Raw genomic sequence first — 22229 nt, 5'->3', positions numbered from 1 at the left:
AATTCTTTCTCGATTTAGAAATTTGAGAAAAAAAATTAAGAATGTAAAAAATTAATATCCTTCCTCAATAAAAGGAATTAAGATGTGCATCCCCTACATGACATGCTGTTCGAAAAGCATAATACTTGTTTCTTTCTAACTTTCTCTCTCTTTTTTTTTCTTTTTTTTTTTTGAAATTAATATTTAAGTTCAGTATTTACTTTCAGAAATTTCTTCTAAAAAACAAAACACAGCTAAGAAGGATTTCGTAATTTCAGTTATTTTGAAAAACCGGATAAATAACAAAAGGATTCTTAGATCATCTTATTTAACTCAGTGGCGTAATATGAGGGGATAAACGATGCACGCCCGTTGGTAAAAGACGTATTTTAGGGTGTGCAAAGTTCAAACTTTTGAAATACTATTTGAGTTTGCATAAAAATTTAAATATTTAAATTATTTTCATTTAAAGAACAGTCTGGATTTAAACATTGCTCAGAAAATATTTTAAAAAAATGGAAGAACAAATAAAATCTTTAAAAAAATTTGGTAATTTTTATAAGAATATAAGTTACAGTTTATCCTTTTCTCCAAAAAAAATTGTTTGGCTGATTAAAATTAAATGTTTACCAAATTTAATTGAATTTTTGAAACTTGGAGTATGAAATCACTAATCTTTTAAATCATTCAGTATTAATTAAAAGGAATTCAGAGTGTATATGATAAAGGAGCCACAAACATCTTTACACCACACATTTGCTATTTTAGATATTTGCCATTGTTAATAATAGTTGTAAAGAACATATGCTTGATGAAATATGAGAAGTGAATAAAATACTATTTTTCATTTATTAGTTGAAATTGTGATCCATTTTCCTAACAGTTTAATTTCTATAAACGTATACCTGCAAATTAAAACAAAATGCTTCAAACAAATTTCTTTTTTCTATCTTTTTATTCGGAAAGTTTTTTAGAATCATACTATTTTGTTGCATTTCTTTTTTAAATACACGACCCTATAGCGTGCGAAGAAGTCCTTTGAACCGGATTGGAAAAAAGGAACATAGACATATGGCGGTTCTTTTTTAGATCAACTGAAATAGCTTCCTTTTCATTCAGGTAAGTAAAGATATTGATATCTGTTTGACAGAATTGTGTGTGCAAAACATTTATACAACAATCTTTGTTCAAGTTGCATTTCGTCAATAGACGCTTTGGCAACCATACAACGAGAAGAAGTGTAACAGAAGAAGTGGCGATGAATAAAGGTTTTGAAAGACGCATTGAGATGCCAGGAATATTTGGCATCCGCCATGCTTTCTCCAATATCACATTTTGGAGGGGATGATTGCTTCTAAAGTGGCCGACGCTTTCTCATCACCTGATACACTGCAAACTCAGCAAATCATCTTATAAAAGAGATTCTTTCTTTCCTATTTTACCATACGGAACTCTTTTTCACTCGCTTTTTCCACCTGAGAGATGCATACAAAATGAATAGTTTTATTTAACTTTTGCATGTAAAAATAAATAAATACGTAGCTTTGGCAATCACTCTAAATTTCAATCACTCAGAAGTGCTCGTTGCAGCCACTTTCTCTTTTGCAAAATCAGAAAGATAATAAAGTTTTAGAGAAAGTTGAAACATAGTGTTTACATAAGATGATAGAGTGTTCCTCGGTTTAAGTATCATTTTAAAAAATAATATACTTTGTTACGGAAATATTAGATCAACTTGGGAAAATCAGAAAGTTGCAAATTGTTCTACATAATTTTCAGATTTGCGATTTACAAACAATTTGCAGATTATGTAATGTAATCGTTACAATAAGAGCCCTTACAATAAGAGCTGTTACTCTTGTTAAAGGTAAAGTAAAAGTTTTGCTTGAACAATGCTTTTTATATTTTTAAGTCATAAAATATTAGAAATCTTTAATGAGGTAGAAATGCTAAGTTTGCAAGAAAAAAAACATGTATATTGAAACAGACAGAAAAAAACAAGGCCAAAAAAGTGCATTTCATCAATTGGAGAAATGTCACCTCTTCTTTACAAAATTTCACTTCAAATTTTTTGTTTTAGTGAAATAGTTTGGGTTATGGCTTCACAAACTTTTTGCTTTGCCAAGAATAAAATCTTTAACACATTTTATGTGAAAAAAACGGTATGTTTCTAGCTAGTTCATTCTCTGTAATTTCACCGTTTCTTGAATAAAATATAATCCTTTCAGAATCTCCAGATCACACGTACTTGATCTCAATTCAGTTCTCTCGCATTAGTACAAGGTTTCTCTTTGATGCAGATGAAACACCGGTGTTCCTTTCGAGTATTTCTTTCTGACATTCTAAGTACTAGTAAAAATATACTTTGGTATTTTTTAGTTATAAAAAGCAGTCTAATAGTTACTTAAAAAAATCTGTTAAATTATTGAAGTTATATTTGTACTCTAAAATATAAAATCCAAAATAAGTAGTTTGGAATAAATAAAAAAAAATTTCATTCATGTTCAAAAAATTTACCAGTAATTGATTTTATAAAATAAAGAGATTAATTAAAGTGCATTAAGTGATTGATATAAATTAAAGTGATTTTGTAACAGTGATGAAAAGCTATTCCTCCTAGATCTAAGTAACTGCAAATTTTAAAAATTATTGTCAGTATGTGAGCGTGTTTGGAAGATTTAACTTTAACGTAGAAAAAGACACCGGTGTTTCCTACTGTATTTCATAACTATAGACTGTTAAAATGCCAAATATAATATTTTTCGCTTATTTTGATCTAAATTAATACAAAATACTGAAAAAAGTATGAAAAATGTGTTTAATACAAATTTTGCGACAAACGGTTTGTAAACAGTACTGTTCCCGGGGACTTCTTTTCTCCTTCGGAGAGGCGAAATTATGACGTCACAGGCTCTGTAGACGCTTTTGATGTTCAAGCTATTAATTTTTTTAAATGTTATTCGTATTACAAGCAACTATTTCAAGTTTCAGATTTTATTTTATCTTGTAATTTGTTTTAAATTTAAATTGACTATTCAAATGCAATTTCATTACTATTTTTTCCTTATTTTTAATAGAAATTTATAGGGATTAATTTTATTAAATTTTATAACCGTCGTTGAACAGCCTACTCAATTTTCGGGTTCACGACTGCTAATGTTCAACTCCGTAGCCTTGTAATTTTGAACCCAACCCAGAAGATAAGGGAACTCCTAGATCAAGTATTATGAGAAATTTACCTTCGTGGAGGACTTTTTGACGGAACTAACCCGCATTTGCGTTACATGGAGAGGAAGACCGCGAGAACCTTCCACGGTTAGCCTAACGGCAACGGGACTCTAACTCATGATCCGTCTACCACTGAGGATATTTCGAATCAGCACTGTGGTCGGTGCAAGCCGCAGGCGGATTCGTATTGACTAGCCATCGATGGGATTCGAACCCGACTCAACTCATTGGAAGGCGAACACTCTATCCCCTGAGCCATTACGGCTCTTATAGGGATTAATTGATGAAACTCAAAGCTCTAACGTTGAAGATAAGGCAGAGTTAACCTTCATATTTTCAAAGTAAAAACTAGGTCTGTATTTTTAGCGTAAAAAATTCCGATTTCCTTCCGAAATTTTTTTTATAATTCTCAAGACAGTCAAAGAAACTGAAAACCCAGAAGAAGTAGAAAAATGTATACCAAACGTAAAATAGCGAAAATGAACTAATACATATAAAATTAAATTAACCAAATTTTGACAGCAAAGCTTCAATTAAGTTTTATTGTAGGTTGTGGTTTTAAATTACATAATCAAATACATTTCTTTTTTGTATTTAATTCATTTTATATTGAACTTATGATAAAAAATTTCTAAAGTTTAAACGTATTATTTTTACTTTAGATTTAATATGTTACTAAATTTATCATTCTCATATTCCCTTAAAGTTGTTTTCACATTTCTTTTTTAAACACGAACAATGAAATTTCTAAGCTGCCTCTCCAAGAAAATATTCATAAGAAAAGGAAACTGCCAACGATCATAAGTTTAATTCTTGGATACAAGTTTTTATGAAATTAAAATCATTTTATTAAGGAATTTAAAATGTTCAATTATATTTAAATATTCCTTACACCTTTACTAAGTTTTTTTTTTTATCTAATTCCATAAGAATAATCAATGCACCACAGCGAGTGATGAATGAAATCTTCTAGAGTAGTTCGTAATTGAATAAGTATTAGCATTTTGATTAATTACATATTTAATAATTAATTAAATTAAATATTTAATACAAGGTGATTCCGATTTTTAATGCTGATTTTTGTAATTTTATTCTTAATATCAATTTCCTCAACTAAACAGTGATTTAATTGTTGTAATACTTATCTGTCGCCTTACAATTTATTCTAAATATTGTACAAGAATTCAATATTTAGTACAAATTGTAAGGAGATAGAATAGTCTTATGAATGTTATATTTTTATCGTCTTATAAATGTTATATTTTTATCGTCCTATAAATGTTATCTTTTTATCGTCTCATAAGTATTTCATAATACTATTTTAAATATACAAATTTCTATTTATAATTTCTTAATTTTGAGTGATGAACAGAAACTTTGTTTTGCAGATACGTGTTTTAGAATTATAAATGAACAATCTATTTATACATTTTCTCAGTTTATCGAGGAATAGCCTTAGTTCGATTCAAAGTGTGAAATTTTGTTTAAAAAATGCGATTATATTTTCTTATCATTAATCTTATGCTATAATGTATATGATGTGAAAGGTGAAGCAGAGCAAATTAATGTTTGTTACATGATTTTGTTTCAAAATGTTTTTGAATGAACCGTATTTCTATTTATGAGAATTTAAAGAAGATAAAACTTATTTTTAATGATATTCATATTTTATTGATAGCTTTTTAATTAAATATTCTACCCAGATACTATATTTATCATAATAGTGTAACACTATTAAAAATCATAATTTAGAAATTGTATTTAAATAATTTATATGAGCATTTAAAGAGTTACAACGAATCGAAAATACTGCGATGAAAGATCTATTAAGTATGTGACGTCATAAAACGCGTTGAAACTTGCTCGTTAATAACTAACCTTACGTGTCGAATAATTTTGACTCCTTAGTACGCATACCTTCGGAGCGTGCGTGCCTGGGGGAAGCGCTACTTACACTTTTCGCCGGTCCTAGAGGGGTTAAGTAAGAAATTTCCGTTTCCTCATTTAAGATACATAATTTATTTTTAAAATTTTAGCTTTTAAATAAGAGATTTTTTTTTTTAATGCAGACCTGCGACTAGTAAAAAAATATTGAAAGAAGGTAGAATTCTTCCGTTGTTTTTTCGTACATTGTGAAAACTTCCAAACATATCATAAGAATTATACAATACCAACTGGATTCGAATCCCACCGATGGCTGGTCAATACGAATCCGCATCCGGCTAGCACCGACCACAGTGCTTATGTGAAATATCCTCAATGGTAGACGGATCATGGGTTAGAGTCCCTTTGCCGTCAGGCTAACCGTGGGAGGTTCTCGTGGTCTTCCTCTCCATGTAATGCAAATGCGGGTTTGTTTCATGAAGAAGTCCTCCACGATGGCAAACTTCTCCCAATACTTGATCCAGGAATTCCCTTGTCTTCTGGATTGGTTTCAAAACTACAAGCTTACGGAGTTGAACATTAGTAGTCGTAAACCCAGAAATTGGGTCAGCTGTTCAAAGACGGTTACAAAATTATAAAACTAGAGTTCAAGAGCAAATTTAAATTTCGGTAGTGATCAAGCTTGTATACAACAGTTACAACCAAGTTCAGCCTCGATAAAATTCTATCAAGGCTGAATCCGAAAATCCTGTTGATAAATCGCTGTCAAATGGGATTTTTGACATAAGTTTAAACAATGCGTCAAAATACGTTACATGTCAAAATACAAAATTTGAGCGAAGTTGGTCGTTTTGTGGATTATATTGGGCTTGTTTCAGATAGACTAGAACCTTAGAAATCAAATTTTAAAAACACGATTTTTTTAAAATTCAATTTCTCAGAAACTATTCGACCCATTTCGTTAAAATTTTGCATTTTGTCATGTATCTATGGCCCACNGCATCAGCTGCGGCAATCTCATACTATTAAGCTAGGCAGAAGTGAGTAGTCTTGTCGATAAATCTTTATTTTAGTATTTTGTTGAAAGCGCTTTTTTTCACGTATTTATATATTACGAATTTATTTGACGATTTTTGATTTATATCACGAATTATACTATAGCACATTTCCAATAGGTTTAACGAATTGCATGTCATTTATTTGAATTCAAATTTATTACAATGACTTAGTATTTACTAAAAAGATGTAATTTTTTTTAAAAAAGAAAGTTGTTATATGGATTTGAATGATTGTTTTGAATTCTTAGAATTTTGTGTATTTGCAATGTACCTAAGTTAGTAGCGAGCGAATCGAGCTTGGTTTGCGAAGCAAACCATATAAGATTGCGTAGCAATTTTCGGGGGTTGGCGAGCGTTAGCCAGCAGGGGGTGCAGCCCACTAGTACTATTTTAAAGATACAAATTTCTATTTATAGCTGCTTAATTTTGAGTGATGAACAGAAACTTTGTTTTGCAGATACGTGTTTTAGAATTATAAATGAACAATCTATTTCTACATTTTCTCAGTTTATCGGGGAATAGCCTTAGTTCGATTCAAAGTGTGAAATTTTATTTAAAAAATGCTATTATATTTTCTTATCATTCATCGTATGCTATAATGTATATGATGTGAAAGGTGAAGCAGAGTAAATTAATGTTTGTTACATGATTTTGCTTCAAAATTTTTTTGAATGTACCACATTTCTATTTATGAGAATTTAAAGAAGATAAAACTTATTTTTAATGATATTTATATTTCATTGATGGCTTTTTAATTAAATATTCTAATCAGATACTATATTTATCATAATAGAGTAACGCTATTAAAAACCATAATTTGGAAATTGTATTTAAATAATTTATGATAGCATTCAAGGAGTTACAACGAATCGAAAATACTGCGATGAAGGATCTATTAAGTATGTGACGTCATAAAACGCGTTGAAACTTGCTCGTTAATAATTAACCTTACTTGTCTAATAATTTTGACTCTTTAGCACGCATACTTTCGGAGCGTACGTGCCTGGGGAAGCGCTATCGCCGGTTCTAGAGGGGTTAAGTAAGAAATTTCCGTTTCCTCATTTAAGATACAAAATTTATTTTTAAAATTTCAGTTTTTAAATAAGAGATTTTTTTTTTTAATGCAGAACTGTGACTAGTAAAAAAATATTGAAAGAAGGTAGAATTCTTCCGTTGTTTTTTCGTAAATTGTGAAAACTTCCTAACGATATCATAAGAATTATACAATACCGATTCGGAAAATACTACAGCAACAGCAAGTAAACAGAGAACAAGTGAGACTAAAAAGATATTTTTTCACGGTAAGGATCAAATGTTTAACCATAAGGTTCGCTACTTGTTGAAAGATCGACGGAAATCTTAAACTAGAGTTCAATGGATGAAACAGTGTAAGGCCACTCTGAATACGACACGACTAGTTTTCCATGAAGCCAGTCTATTGCGGGAAAACCGAAGCGAGACTTGTCCGCTTACTGGTCTTCACGTTTCTTAAAGGCAAAATAATATTTTTTCTTTTTACTCTAGTCAATTGAAACAGCCTTACCCTCTTGTTAAAGCAAATACTGTAGTTTATATTATTTACCTTATCTTTATGCTACAAGCGCGACTTTAACTCTGTAATGGTACTTTCACTTAGCCAACTTCGTTTCCCAAAACCTGCAATTCTTGTGCCATGTCACATCAGGTTCAGCATACAGCAGAGATGCCAACTGCCCCGGACACGCCAAAACAATTTTTAAAAAAACGGTAAATAACTACAAACTAAATTATGCAAATATTTGACTATTTTTGCTTGCTTTTTTAAAGGTTTAGCATGACATAACTACTATAAAGTGGTGAATTATATAAACCTACAAATTATTTTGAAATAGTGGTGAATAAAAATCTACTAAATTTAATTTATTAAACCAAGAATCATTGATAAACTACCACTCTAAAATATTTATTTGCTGTCCGGAACAAGTTGGCATCTCTGATACAGTGTCTGCACGTGCTAACTTTTTTCTGGTTGGTGGTTGGTTCTAATGCCACTTGCCACACGGACAAGCCTGCTTGATGAAACCAAGCAAATTTAAAGAGTGCGCGATTCTTGTTTTTCAGTGGCGCCATCTATGGCCAAGAATTCGACTTCGCCACACCTGTTTATAAGGCGGACCCATTCATACATCCACAAATCGTAATTTTGACCTGAATCAGAGAACTATCGATCTCCAATCCAGTACCCCCAGAGGTATTGATTTGTTATGGGAACATGGAGGACTTTCGCGACTCGACAGATTTAACGTGCATCAGTCACTTCACTACACGGGGAGTCTTCGGCCGGCTGGGTGCGAACCCACGAACTCTCGGACATGGGCCCGGCTCCCTACCGACCAGGCTATTCCAGCCTAACTTTTTTCTTATTTCACTAACTGGCGGGACTAATTGTTGCTTTCCTTTTAGCAAGCCTAGACAGACGGGCTTAGTGGGTCCGTAGAGTTGTAGGATTGGGCATTAAGTGTTCGGGACCACACGCACGGCTTCTGGGTGGCGACAGGCTGGGTCCTGAGACCTCCGGGGTGCGAGGGTGAAGTGACTAAAGTGGGGGTCATAAAAAGTCGCAAACCCGCTTCGCGGGTCAAGTTCAAGAGCAAATTTAAGTTTCGGTAGTGAGCAAGCTTGCATACAACAGTTACAACCAAGCTCAGCCTCGCTAAAATTCTATCAAGGCTGAATCCGAAAATCCTGTTGATAAATCAGTGTCAAATGGGATTTTTGACATCAGTTTAAAAAATGATTCAAAATATGTCAAAATACAAAATTTGATCGAAGTCGGTCGTCCAGTGGTTTCTCTGGATTATATTGGGCTTGTTTCAGATAGACTAGAGCCTTAGAAATCGAATTTTAAAAACACGATTTTTTTTAAATTCAATTTCTCAGAAACTATTCGACCCATTTCGTTAAAATTTTGGATTTCGTCATGTATCTATGGCCCACGAAAGTCAAGCATCCTTTGTATTTTTTCCCCTTAATTGAATATACCTCTAAGAAACTTAAATAATACTTCCAAAAATCACTGCAACATCTTTGCATTCATTGGTAACCGATAGTCTTGCACCCCTTATAAAGTATCGTCTGGTATTATATTACATGAAAGAACAAAAGATAGAGAAGATTTGATAAACTAAAATTTATTTTTAAAGATAACAATCATAATTTCATAACGTTTTCAAGAATTCATTAAAATCACTTACAGAGGTCTTAGCACATTTTTCACAGAAAACACTATCAGAGGTTGTACATAAGTCTTTCAAAGACACATAGAGTGGTTCCTCTGGATTATATTGAGCTCGTTTCAGATGGACTAGATACTGATGTCTCTGCTTCAATATAAAACCTCGAGTCAGCAAAGCATCAGGAAATTCAAGAATACGGTCATGCGAAAGGCCCATGATATTGTGGAGAATGTTAAATCTTTCTTTCAGAGAATTTCGACCTTTAAAAAAAATCAAACAGAAAAGTATGTATTTACAAATATACAAAAACCAATAACAATAAGACGAAAGAAAGACACAAACAATCAGAAAAAAATTTTTCGACTGATTTTATAAAATTTTCCTGATTTTCGTAACTGGCAACACAACACAAACATTTTATAGTTATGCTTCATGAAATGAAATGAAATTGCAAAACACTTGTTCCTGTAATTGAAAATAATTTTTTCTTAAAATAATTTTTTCGTATTACAAAAATAAACCAAATATATTAGGGGGGGGGAATTCAAGTAGATCGACACATTTGTTTCTTGTTATTATAAAATACAAAGTTGACGGTAAGAGCAACTCACTAAAAAAGACATTTGTTATGAGTTAACATAAATGAAGATAAATATTTCTGACAGTACAAAATTTTCTACTGCATTTTTGTTTAAAAATATTTTAGAAAAATTTGAAAGATTTCATAGTAATTCATAAATATAAATGTATTATTGAGACAGTAAAAAAATATTTTAATAGATATCTTTTTATTGCTTTTGACAAAAATACGAGCATTAGAAAACTTCTTTCAGAAAAATAAGCGCTAACTTGTTTAGACAGAAAATAATGTCCTTTTTTAAGTACCTTAATTCCAACTTAGGCACTCTTCACCAATTTTTGCGCATTTCAATAAATTTCAAGTAATATATAATTCATAATTTCCCTGATTTTTCTAGAATAATAAAGTTTCCTGCATAAAATTTATTCAGGGAATTTGAAATACACTGTTTAAATATTAGTATAAACATTAGTAGTTATTTTATTGCCTTATTCAAATTTAAACCTTTTACATTTTTTATGGGATAAAATTTAGAATCTAACAAGGAAATCGTACTTAAAATTTTTCATAATTTTTCAAATGACAAAGCTAGTAATAATCCAATGTGTCAAGACAAAATCAAATAATATCAAATAATATTGATTCCCTGATAGAGCTTTAAAAAAAACGACTTAAATAATTAGTAAAAACTGTCATGATAAGATATGGTTCTTCTTCTTCTCATTGGCACGACAGCCCAGGATGGGCTTTGGCCTTCTCAACAAGCCTATGCCAAGACATTCTTCCCTTATCCAAGGTTCTCCAGTTAATTATCTTTAAAATTTGTAGGTCCTTTTCAAGGCAGTCTAAAAATCTTAGGTTTGGTCATCCTCTTTTTCTTGTACCTGTTGGCCTGGCACAGAAAAATTTTTTGGTTGTCCTGCTATCCTCCATTCTTATAATGTGGCCTGCCCATTTAATCCTTTGAATTTTGATAAATTTAATGACATCAGGTTCTTTATATGCTTTGTAAAGTTCCGTGTTTGATCTTCTAAACCAGGTACCGTTTTTACTTATTCCACCAAAAATGCTTCGCAGTATTTTTCTCTCAAAACTAGCTATCATATTTTCATCTCCACGGGTCATTGTCCAGGTCTCACATGCGTATGTAAGCACTGATCGTATAAGACATTTATAGAGTAACACTTTTGTTTTTCTTTTTATTAGGCTTGACTTAAGATATTTTCTTAGGCCATAAAAATACTTATTGGCCATCGTGATTCTCGTGTGTATTTCTTGTGTAGTGTCATTTTTGTTGTTAATCTTAGACCCCAAATAGGTGAAGCTATCAACGGCTTCGAATTTGTATGCTCCAATTTCAAACTGTGTTTCTTTATAGCCAGCTTTTGTGCAGGGCATATATTTAGTTTTATTTTCATTGATTCTTAATCCCATCTTAATGGCTTCCTTCTCCAGACATAAAAAGGATTGTGTTAGTGCTGTCTGCGTTCTAGCGATAATATCTAAATCATCAGCAAAAGCCAATATTTGAACTGATTTGTTGAAGATATTTCCTCGGGTGTTGATGTTTGAGTCCCTTACTATTTTTTCTAATGCTAGATTAAAGAGAAGACATGCCAAGGCATCTCCCTGTCGTACACCATTTCTAATTTCTATTGGATGGGAAAGACTATTCTGTATCTTGACCATGATTTTGGTTTCACTTAGTGTCAAGCTAATCAACTTCACTAGTTTCTCCGGTATATTAAATTCTCTTAGGGCTGATATTCGAGTTTTTCGGCTAACACTATCATAGGCTGTTTTAAAATCAATAAATAGATGGTGCGTGTCAATACCAAATTCTATTGTCTTCTCCAAAATTTGCTGGATGTTGAAAATTTGCTCTGAGGTGGATCGCCCCTTCCTGAATCCGGACTGATAATCTCTATATTCTCGACAAGTGGGGAGAGTCTTTTGAAAAGGATGTTAGAAAATACTTTATAACTTGTACAGAGCAAGCTAATTCCTCTGTATTTTGAGCAATCCATAAGATATGGTTTCACAAAAATAAAACAAAATGTCAAAATTTTTAACTCTTAATTACGAGTATATTGATATATAATACAATTTTTTGTAAGCTTGAAATCTGTATTTTATATTATTAAACAGAATTTAATGGAAATATGAATTTTCTGTCAAAAAAATTCAGGCATTAATTTTTTAAAAAATCTTATGAAATTAAGGTCTTAATTAAATACTCTGTGCAAATAAGTAATAAAATATTTTTGGTATTTAACCTAGTTTAATTTTTTATGTAACATTATATTAGAATTACGTAAAGGGGAAAATTTTTTTTAAATTTTTTCACTTACATGAAAATTAAGAAGAAAAGTTTAAGTAAAACTTATATTTTGTCAGAATTAAGCTATATCTTAATTTAAGTCCTCTTATCCTTGTTAGTATTAAGTTCAATACCACCAAGGATGTTTTCCCTGAAAAATAATTTCTTATAAAAGATTAGGGTTAAAATTGAAGAGGCTTACACCCATAACACTAAATGTTACTTACACAACAAATTAATTTCTTTTATCATGATAATTAAAATCTTAAAAAGATTATAATCTTAAAAGCTGAATACTGTTGATAACCTCATAATCTTCTTAATATTCATTAAATACCTTTCTTTGAAAACTGGTATAATATAGCAATGCGTAAATTAGTAGATATTTAAGTAATTAATTTTGATACTTGTTAGGTTCATGGCAGTTAGTTTTTAACTTTTTTAAATTCAGGAAAATCAATAAGAATTGCAGGAAAAACGATCAGTTATTTTTACTATAAATATTAAAAACTCTCGATAATTTTTAACTAAGTTATAAGCATTTAAAGTTTACACACGTCATATTTGTAACAGTGAATTTGCCTAAATGGAACTGCCCTTTTAAGGAGCAACTTTTTCGCTAGCTAAACATTTTTATTTTTGGTAGAACTTATGAAACTAAGAATAAAATTTCAATTTTATACTAATTTAAGAGGGTTTAAAATAAGGTTTTAATTCGCTAGAGTACTTAATAAAGGTTAAGGTTTTCAATGCATTGATTTTAATACACTTCACATGGAATAAAAATAATAAATTCAGTTTTCTAACTCAAAAGCCTTAACATATATCATTTTAACAAAAATTTATTTTACCAGCAAGCAATATTCATTTTTATATTACCTTTTCATTTCATCATTTTATTTTCTGTGGAATAATTTAAAACTATATGAAAATAATTGAATATTGTTTAAATGAAATTTTATACAAAGTTAGAGAAAAAAATAACATTTTTTTGAAGGCACATAAGATTTTGAGAAAACTTCATACTTACTCAACATCCATAGTTTAGGCTTCTTCAGTAAAATAAACTTCATTTCTGAACTACTAAATCCGAATTCTTCTTTCATTGAAAATAATTTTTCCTATAAATTAAAAATAAAAATAAAAATTATATCATCAATAAGAGAGCTAAAAGCATATTAAGGAAGAGAGAGAATAGAAAAGGAACTGATACCGCATCTCAAATTTTTATCATATCATCAATAACCTAATCTTTTATTACACTCATAAAAGGATAAAGGTCTCCTATTTCACTGCATCTTAAAAACAAAGTCCAGGTGCTCACTTGCTTGGAAATTTTACAATATATTTTTAAAAAAGGAAACAAAAATAAGTCTTTTAACATTTTTTTGACAGGTATAATATATAAAAACACTCTTAATCAAAGGCCTATCTAATAGCTAGTTTGTTGGTGAATGGGGAGTTTAAGAATCCCCAATTTCAAAACTAACAGAACAATAGTGGCAATATGGTCAGCATTGTGCATCGGCCGCCTTTACTTCTCAGCAAGCTGGTACTCACCCCAATGAAGCTATAGTTTGTCTAAGCTAAGAACTCCTCCTGTCATAAAGTCTGAGGTTATCTGGTGCTATGGAAAAAAGAATGGCTCATTTTAGGGAGGGTAACTTCCCTCTAGGACTAACAGAATAGGCTGAAGAGATTCCCTTTCTCTCGCCGAAATCACTCCAAAACAGCGACCCTGCACCCCTACTTGAAATAGTCATACCTCGTTACCATAGTCACCGCCACAGGTCCGGACGAATGTCTGGAGGAGTTCGTAATTTAGACAAACTATAAGTAGATTTCAAGCTGTCTGTGAGGATAAAGCCCTTCAAAATGCCAGGTTTAATCACTGCCATGCATTACAATAGTTTTTATTACTTAAATATATTTTTAAAGGATTTGAAACATCCCTTGCCAACAATTGAGTACGCAACATAGACTTTTTAAACAAGGAATTTAGAGGTTCTGACACGTGCTTGCTAGCCTCTTTTCGGATCACTTTGCTTGCTCATTAGATACGTTACTTACATCTAGTTTTGTATATTTTTTTAAGACAAAAGTTAAGAATTAATTGTACATGAAGATTTTCTCTGTACAAAATTCTAAATACGAAGTTAGAAAAAAAACTTTTTTTTAAAAACTAAGTGTTTTTGGTTTAAATCAGTACATGTAAAAAAAAAATTCCCTCTTGATAGTCAGTGTGCATAAAAATTTCATACTTTAGCGTTAATTACTCTGATGTCATTTTTTTATAGGCCTGCCAACTACTATGTTTTTTGCAAAATATTTTATAGAGTGGTAAACCTTTCAAAATCAAAATTCTCAAAGTTTTTGGAAATTTTGTCAACATTTTAAAAGCCTCACCACAAAAGATCTAGAACAAAGTGGTGTCGCATATGAACTCTTAAATAATTTATGTATAGTGGTATGGAAAATAAGTTTAAGTGAATAAAAAATAATACATTAAAACATAAACTTAGCTACCACTAGAATAAATTTTTACAAAAAGCATAGAATGTTGGCAGCCCTGTGTTTAGCAGCAGAACATGTAACATTAATATTAATTGATAAGAGGAAAATTTCTAGTTTTATTTATTTAATATTACAAATTTTAATATAAAAGAGTATAAGATATTCAAGACAATGTATTTTTTCAATTAAAAAATATTTAAAATTAATAGAATGATGAAAAAGAATAAAATGTATAAATGGCCTACATAATTTTAAACACATAGTAGTTAAAGTATGTTTTAGTTCAAACGGTTAGAAAAAGAATAAATTATCTTTTTAAAAATTTATTTCAATATGATGCAGGGTTAAATATAACAATGCATTCATTGACGTGTTGTAGCATTAGGAAAAAAATATGTTAAAAATATTTAAAATGGATTTTTAATATTTGTTTAAACCATTTTTAAATAAACATAGTAAAAAATTTTAATTAATTTAAAAATATTACAATAATGAATGTAAATATACTGTATACATATTTAAAACAAATTTGCTTACCCAAGTAACAGAAAATAAATCTAAAATAACTGTAAATAAAATTCGAAAAAGCAACATATTCCCATTTATACTTTTGACTGAAATAAGCATTATGTATCTTTAGCAAAAATAAAGTTTGAGATTACATGATTTAGCTAAGTGAAAAAACTAACAGAATATAGAATTAGTTATGATCCAAGAATATAGAACAGAATATAGAATTAGCTTCATTCCAAGCATTTCAAAGAGAATTTATCTTAAATTTGCTAAAATTAATTTATTTTACATAGGTATTTTTGAAGAAACTCAAATTATACGTAAACTTTTACAAATTTCAGATTAATGTTTATTTAAAATAAATGAATTCCCATTAGCAATTAAACTCAAAATTGTAAAAAAAATATGAGAAAACCATCTTTCTTCTTTCAAAATTAAAACTGAAAAAATTTATATAAATATAAGAAAATGTATTTAGTAAAAAGATTTTAAAAAAATANATATATATATATATTTGCTTTCAATTGTGGTTTAAACCAATCAACCCTGTCTGACTATTCATATTTGGTTTCTCTGTACAAAATTCGAAACATAAAGATTTTCATATTAATTTGAGTGCTAACAGTTTACAGAGTAATCAGTGAATAACATTTCTAAATTTCAGGGATCAGAAGAACAGCAGTTATAAGCCTCTTACTACATCATAAAGTTGAAAAATATTGTCAAGTTGTAAATCAAAGAAAAGAGTAAGAGTCTATTAATGATAAAGATTAAAATTAAAGTATTACTTGGCAGTTGACATAAAAAATTACACTGAATTCCATGTTGAAACAATTCAAATTTTTCTTAGGCAATTCTTAACCTCTAAAGTCTATCTTTCCCACATTTCTAAATTTCAGTATTCAGATACACAACAACAAAACACAACAAATATTTGTAACTGGAATAAAAAATTTTGTGTCGCTACAAAAATGCACAAAATGAAAAAATTTTGGAACCCTAAAATAAATTCACACAATCCTATCCTTAATCAATAAATTTTATTGAAATGAAGACAAACAATTATGAAATCATAGCTGAAACCTTTAAAAGCAAATATTCTTAACATAAAAATTAAAATACTTACTGTAAATTTTTCAAAATTGTAAGTCACAAGTTTTGGAGATCTAGTTATGAGATATCTAACTTCATCTCCAGACAAAGAAAACTGTTTTTGAAAGAAGCCTAATCGAGAATCAACTTTTTTAGTATCCCAACTTAAAATATATGGATTGTCACCTATGATACGTGAAATGGCAGAATCCAAGAATCTCTTACTTTTCAAGTAATTAATTCTTACTTCCATATCTTGAATGTTCTCTTTAAATATAAAAGGATTCTTAGTAATAAATCTTCCTAATAGTTCAGCCTCTATGCCAAGATCATGCAAAAACTTAATATGAGATTTAATATCTTTTTCAAAGTCAAGTTGTAAAATGTATTTAGCTTTCTCCGGCTGCTCTTCCAATTTTGAAAGATCCACACCTAGTTGAATTAGTTTTTGCAAGGTCTCTGATTGGTTCACATAAGCTGCTAAATTGAATGCAACAGGTAAAGGTGGTCCAAGTGAATCAATGTACTCAGCAAATTCTGTAGGTATCTTTATATCCGCATCATCAGATGGCAGTTCAGCAAATGGCATTTTTGTAACTAGTATATTTGGAGTAGTTTGAGGTGAAGAAATTTTAATTTTTTCCTGGGGATGACTATCATTGGAGTCTTCCACTTGTTCTGTTAGCTCACCTCCTACACTTTTACTGCAACTATAAAACAAAACAAAAAATCGTTTTTGAAAAATGCCAAATAAGTTCTCATACACTTTCAAATTTTCATTACTGTATTAAGAAATAAATCATAAAGAAACTTTCGGCATTACATTAAAGTAGCAATTATTAAGTATCTTTACAATAAACCTTTTCTATAGGTATCTTTTAAATATCTTTACAATAAACGTTGTTGACGTTTTGAAATAATACCGCCTTCTACTCGTTTAATGAGCTTAAGCCTCGCTCCTGCCATATCTTTTGAATTACATTTTCGAATTTGCGCAGATTAGTGATTTTATAATTATAAAGTTGAGAAAGCATTTATGACCAAACAAAGTATTCAAGCAAGTTGAGTTGAGAGGCCATTCATTCTTCAACAAAAAGTCAGCTAAATGTTTGTGGAACCACACGTGCGATATTAGAAGAAAAACCCTCTTTTTGGAAACAGAAATATTTCACTTATACATACTCTGGACACCAGAACGCCAAACTTTTTGCAAAACCTTAGTTTTATAATATTGGGCATTGATTTTTGCACTCTTCTCAATGAAAACTAACGGCAGTCTCCTTTTTTTTTAAAAAAAAAAATAGCCCCTGAAATTATCACAGGCAAAGCATTTTGATAAGGAGGAACATAATTTTGCCTCTCAGGGATGTTATTAATAGAAATTACCTAACCATATTCTATGACTTTAAGGGTTCAGACTTTGCTGTAAAACAAATAGTTTATCGTTTGAAAAGGCAAACTCATCCTCAACCTGCCATGCAATAATTTATTACACCCTCTGCCTCCTTTTTATCTTAGCAGAGTATAAAAGTCCATAAATTTTACTTTTTCCTATAAGCTATGCAAAAACTCTCAAAATGTTTTACAATGATCCCCTCATTATTTTGAACTCTTGGTCTAGCTTTCTAGCAGATCTTTTTCCATTTCTTTTCCCAGCTTCTTTTGTCCGAACAGACCACGTTCTGCCAGATCTTGTTCTGTTATCAACTGAAGACATTTCATTATAACTTTTAACCCTCCGCAATTTGAGTGGGGTATCTGTTTTGTCCCCCACTACGGGTCATGTGAAAATCGCGGTCGAAGAAATTTTCCCCCTGATTTCAATACGGATCCCGCCATTTCCCTGTTTAAGCGTATCCACCGCCCCGTGTTCCCTGCCATTTCCCCGTGAGCGATAAACATTTATGAAAGATATGGATTTGCCGAGTGTCAAGGAAGGAGGATAGTAAAGCCTACTTTTTAATATAGTAACCAGCAGATTGATGCTTTAACGTTGCATTTCATATCATACTTATAATTTTTGATATTTAGTGGTGAAAAAATAACTTAAAATGAAAAATACTAAACTATAAGTAACTTAAATATCGTCCCGTATTTCAGGACCGGAAAGTATAAAAACTGAGCAGTACGCGGAGGGTTAATAGTTCTGGAAATGAAATCCCTCCTCACCCTAAGGACTTTCAATTCTCTAAAAATTTGTCCGGTCGCTCTCCTTTGACGAATTTACCTATCATTGTTTCTTTACATTCCTTCATTTTAACAAAGTAAAGAAAAATTATAAGTAGTACAACATATATGCTTGCAATACCTTATATATACCTCACACTAAATTGTCTGAAAGGAATTGGGACTATTGTAACAATTATATAATTTTTTAACTCACTTCAGAAGTTGTATGAGAACTTTTTGTCACAGTATATATATTTTGTATAGATATATATTATGCATGATTAGTGTAAAACATTATCATTGAAAATTACACTAATATAATTTGTGATAATTTGTAATTTAAATAATAGTCATAATAAGATTCATTTGGTCAATTTTTTGCTTCATGAAATTATGGATATTTGTCTCAACAATTTTCACAAGATGAACATTAATTAATGTATAGGATCAGACTCTAAACAAACCAAATTTGGAGTCAAGTAAATTTTTTGACTAAAGTCCCCACAGCCCTGGTAGCAGCACATGCATGAAATTGAAAATTATAGTTTAGATTTATTTCATTGCAGATTGTGCTTATTCAGCTCTTATTGCTCAGTGAAGAGATATTAAATTAATGTAGGATGTATCAAAATAAATTATTTTGAATACTTTTTATCTTAAATTCATATCTTGAGACATTAAATATATTAACATCATTATATTAAATTTTTGGCAAAATTAATTTTTTTTTTAAAAGTGATAATTTGATTTTAAAAAAAAACAGGCACTCTCACATAAAAGAAAATTTTCACTTCTTTTCAGTGTAATTTACACCATAAATAAAATAAAATAAACATGGAAAATATCTAGAAACACTAGATCTGGAAAAATATTTTAAACATTCAGTTCCTATACACTAAAACATCAGATTATCAAAATGTAAAACTCTATAAATTAAAAAAAATAAATAAATAAAATAAAATTTAAATAAAAGCAAATATTCAAAGTTTTAATTTCCCCAAGTTAAAACATTTAATTGAATTCCTTAAATCAGACAGTTAATATTTATAATTTATATTATTTATTTCATAAATTTCTTTTTAATTAGTATATTAACAATCTTTCCATTTTTTTAATATAGAATCTGTACCTTCTATATTCTTTTGTCTTTATAATTACTTTGAGGTTTTCATTATTTACTAATGTAAGAGAAATATGGTATAGTTATCCGATAACCTGTGAACCTTTTTTTTTGTATGGAAAGATAGAAATTAAAAAAATCTAACTGTATTTTTTACTCAATTAAATATTTTTTTAAATCTATTACTTAATTATTGATTTAAAAAAAGTATTTTAATAAAAAATCATTTATTAATATCATTTTATGACAGATTTTATCATTGATAAAATCTGTAATTTTTATGCAACAATGTAAAAAAAAAATTTTTTTTTTACAATGAAGGATATTTTTATCAATAAAATTAAGATATATTTACCTCATAGAAGAACACGATAAGAACCTACATCTTACAGTATTTCTAACAAGATGTCTCAACATCATTAAATTCTTTTGCTGTTAAAAAAGAAAAATATTAACATTGTTTTACTAAGAACTCTTACTTCAAAAATTAAATCTGAAAAAAAAAAAAACACAGTTAAACCTTATTAGCATTAACTCAAAGGGAACCTTGTTCAAGCTACATTAAAATTCACGTTCCTTAAAATTTGTTCATGTTAAAAGTAGTCATGTTATCTCCAAATATCTTGTCAACTGAATCCAAAAAAAAAAAAAAAGATCGGTAATTTCATTTTGCATTACATAAGAATGAACAGTAATAAGCATCCATCAGAGGAAAGTTAAACTATGTATTCACTAGTAAAATTGATGAAAAATTTTAGCTTCACATGTCTTCATCTGCTATAGAAATCTTCAGAAATGCAATCCAATAATATCAATTTCTTAGAACAACCTATGAGAGTGTAGGAGAAATGACTACCTATGTTGAATAAAGGATTAATATGGATGGTCATTTCTCAGGAAAGCATGTTTCTTTATATTTCCACCCATGAAGTGAAAGAAAATTCTATTCATATTAAGAGTACAAAAGGACTCATGGGCCGGGAGAGCCTGGTCGTAGGACGCTGGGCCCATGTTCGAAAGTTCGAACCCCACCGGCCAAAGACTCCCCGTGTAGTAAATGATGACTGATACACATAAAATCTGTCAAGTTGCAAAGTCCTCTATGTTCCCATAACAAATCAATACCTCTAGAGGTACCGAATTGGAGATTGATCGTTCTCTGATTCAGGTCAAAATTACGATCTGTAGATGAAAGAATGGATGTATGAATGGGTCCACCCTATAAACGGGTGTAACATATAATATGGCAGAAGTCGAATTCTTGGCCATAGATCGCACTTCTCTGCCTTAACAAGCACACGAAAGAGAGAAAAGGACTCATGTTGTTTCCTGTAATACCCCTCCCACTCAACTGATTCAGTTCATACAATTCTTTCATTAGACTGCTATAATCTAGCAATTATCAACACTTTAGCAAAGCATTCAAAAAAACTTACTATTCAAGATAGAGAATTGTGAATGATCAGTTTTCTATTATCTGTTAGAAGGGAAAGAAAATTTCTGTTCACATGAAAAGTAAAATTTTTTCCAAGGGTAATGAAATTTGAGTTCACCTTAAAAGATGTTTCACATTAAGCGTCTTCACCTTAAAAGTATTGTATTCTGTATACAATTTGATATTTGATGGAGAATCGAAAGTTAGGGGGAGATTTCTGTATCGTGATCTGTGGCAGAATAATCGCCAAGTCTTGGCAACTTTTGGGCAGCAGCCCGCGAGAAACTAAACAAAAAAAAAAAACAGAAAGGGACCAACTAGAAAGGTATAACTTGTAACCATCCGCGGGCAAACATCTACATGTTTTTTTTTAAAAAATTGCAAGTTTAAAATCTATTTGGTACTTTTGCGATAGTAGTAGGTGCGACAGATCATGATACAGAAATCATTTTGTTTATTTCAACTATTTTGTTTAAAGCTTCACAATAGCTAAATTTATGCACTTTTTGAATAATTTCTATCTTTACCTTTCTTTATGACCTTACGAGATAAGTATTTTTTAAAGACTTACTTGAAGCAAAACGAAATAAATAGGTACATTTTCAATTTTTAACAAAAGATTAAAACACTTTTATTTAAAAAAATATTTTTCATAGACTTGTGTTGATCTTAACATATTTAATAGATCTTAACATATTTATAATAGGATAAAGTTATTATTAATGATAAGTAGTTTTCTATAAATACACATTATAGCATATTCTCTTTTGTCCACCAGTTGTTAATAACAGGTCTTTAAAAAGTAATTTTAAATTTAAAAATAGTGCACTTACAATTAAAAAGTGCTAAGAAAAGGTATAATAAATAATCAAAAGCAATCAAGTGCTTAGATATCTAAAATATATTTTATTCTTTTTTAAAAATGAGAAACTTAAAAATTGCGAATTTAAAGAAGTCATAAGTATGTCTGTCAAAATGTAAATATAAACAGTGATCAACTATTGCCATATTTTTTTAATTGATGAAAAAACTTTATTTTTGTTAAACTATGTTTCTTGTAAGAAATAAAATTTGAATTGATTGATTGAATAATTCTTATGAAATTTAAAAAAAAAAAAACAG

At 29.9% G+C, this 22229-nt stretch overlaps 1 protein-coding gene across 4 annotated transcripts; it reads right to left on the bottom strand.

Moving 5' to 3' along the window:
* Window positions 1-9303: 9303 nt before the first annotated feature.
* On the bottom strand, window positions 9304-22189 carry LOC107441576 (mitochondrial transcription termination factor 3). Of its 4 annotated transcripts, none has more exons than XM_016054892.3 (5): window positions 21941-22189; window positions 20028-20104; window positions 16418-17093; window positions 13295-13385; window positions 9304-9624 (listed from the first exon to the last, which is right to left on the bottom strand). In XM_016054892.3, the coding sequence occupies exons 2-5, from the start codon at window positions 20090-20092 to the stop codon at window positions 9347-9349; spliced, it is 1110 nt and encodes a 369-aa protein (XP_015910378.1). In that variant the 5' UTR covers window positions 20093-20104; window positions 21941-22189; the 3' UTR covers window positions 9304-9346. The 4 variants fall into 4 exon arrangements, with proteins under 4 accessions (XP_015910378.1, XP_015910379.1, XP_071033296.1 ...); XM_016054893.4 differs by having other exon boundaries at window positions 21679-22100; XM_071177195.1 differs by lacking the exon at window positions 21941-22189 and adding an exon at window positions 21855-21873.
* Between the last annotated feature and the right edge of the window lie 40 nt (window positions 22190-22229).

Source organism: Parasteatoda tepidariorum, chromosome 2 (genome assembly GCF_043381705.1).
Source record: "Parasteatoda tepidariorum isolate YZ-2023 chromosome 2, CAS_Ptep_4.0, whole genome shotgun sequence".
Lineage (NCBI taxonomy): Eukaryota > Metazoa > Arthropoda > Arachnida > Araneae > Theridiidae > Parasteatoda > Parasteatoda tepidariorum.
The sequence above is the reverse complement of the archived record's forward strand: the minus strand, read 5'-3'. Positions and strand labels throughout refer to the sequence as shown.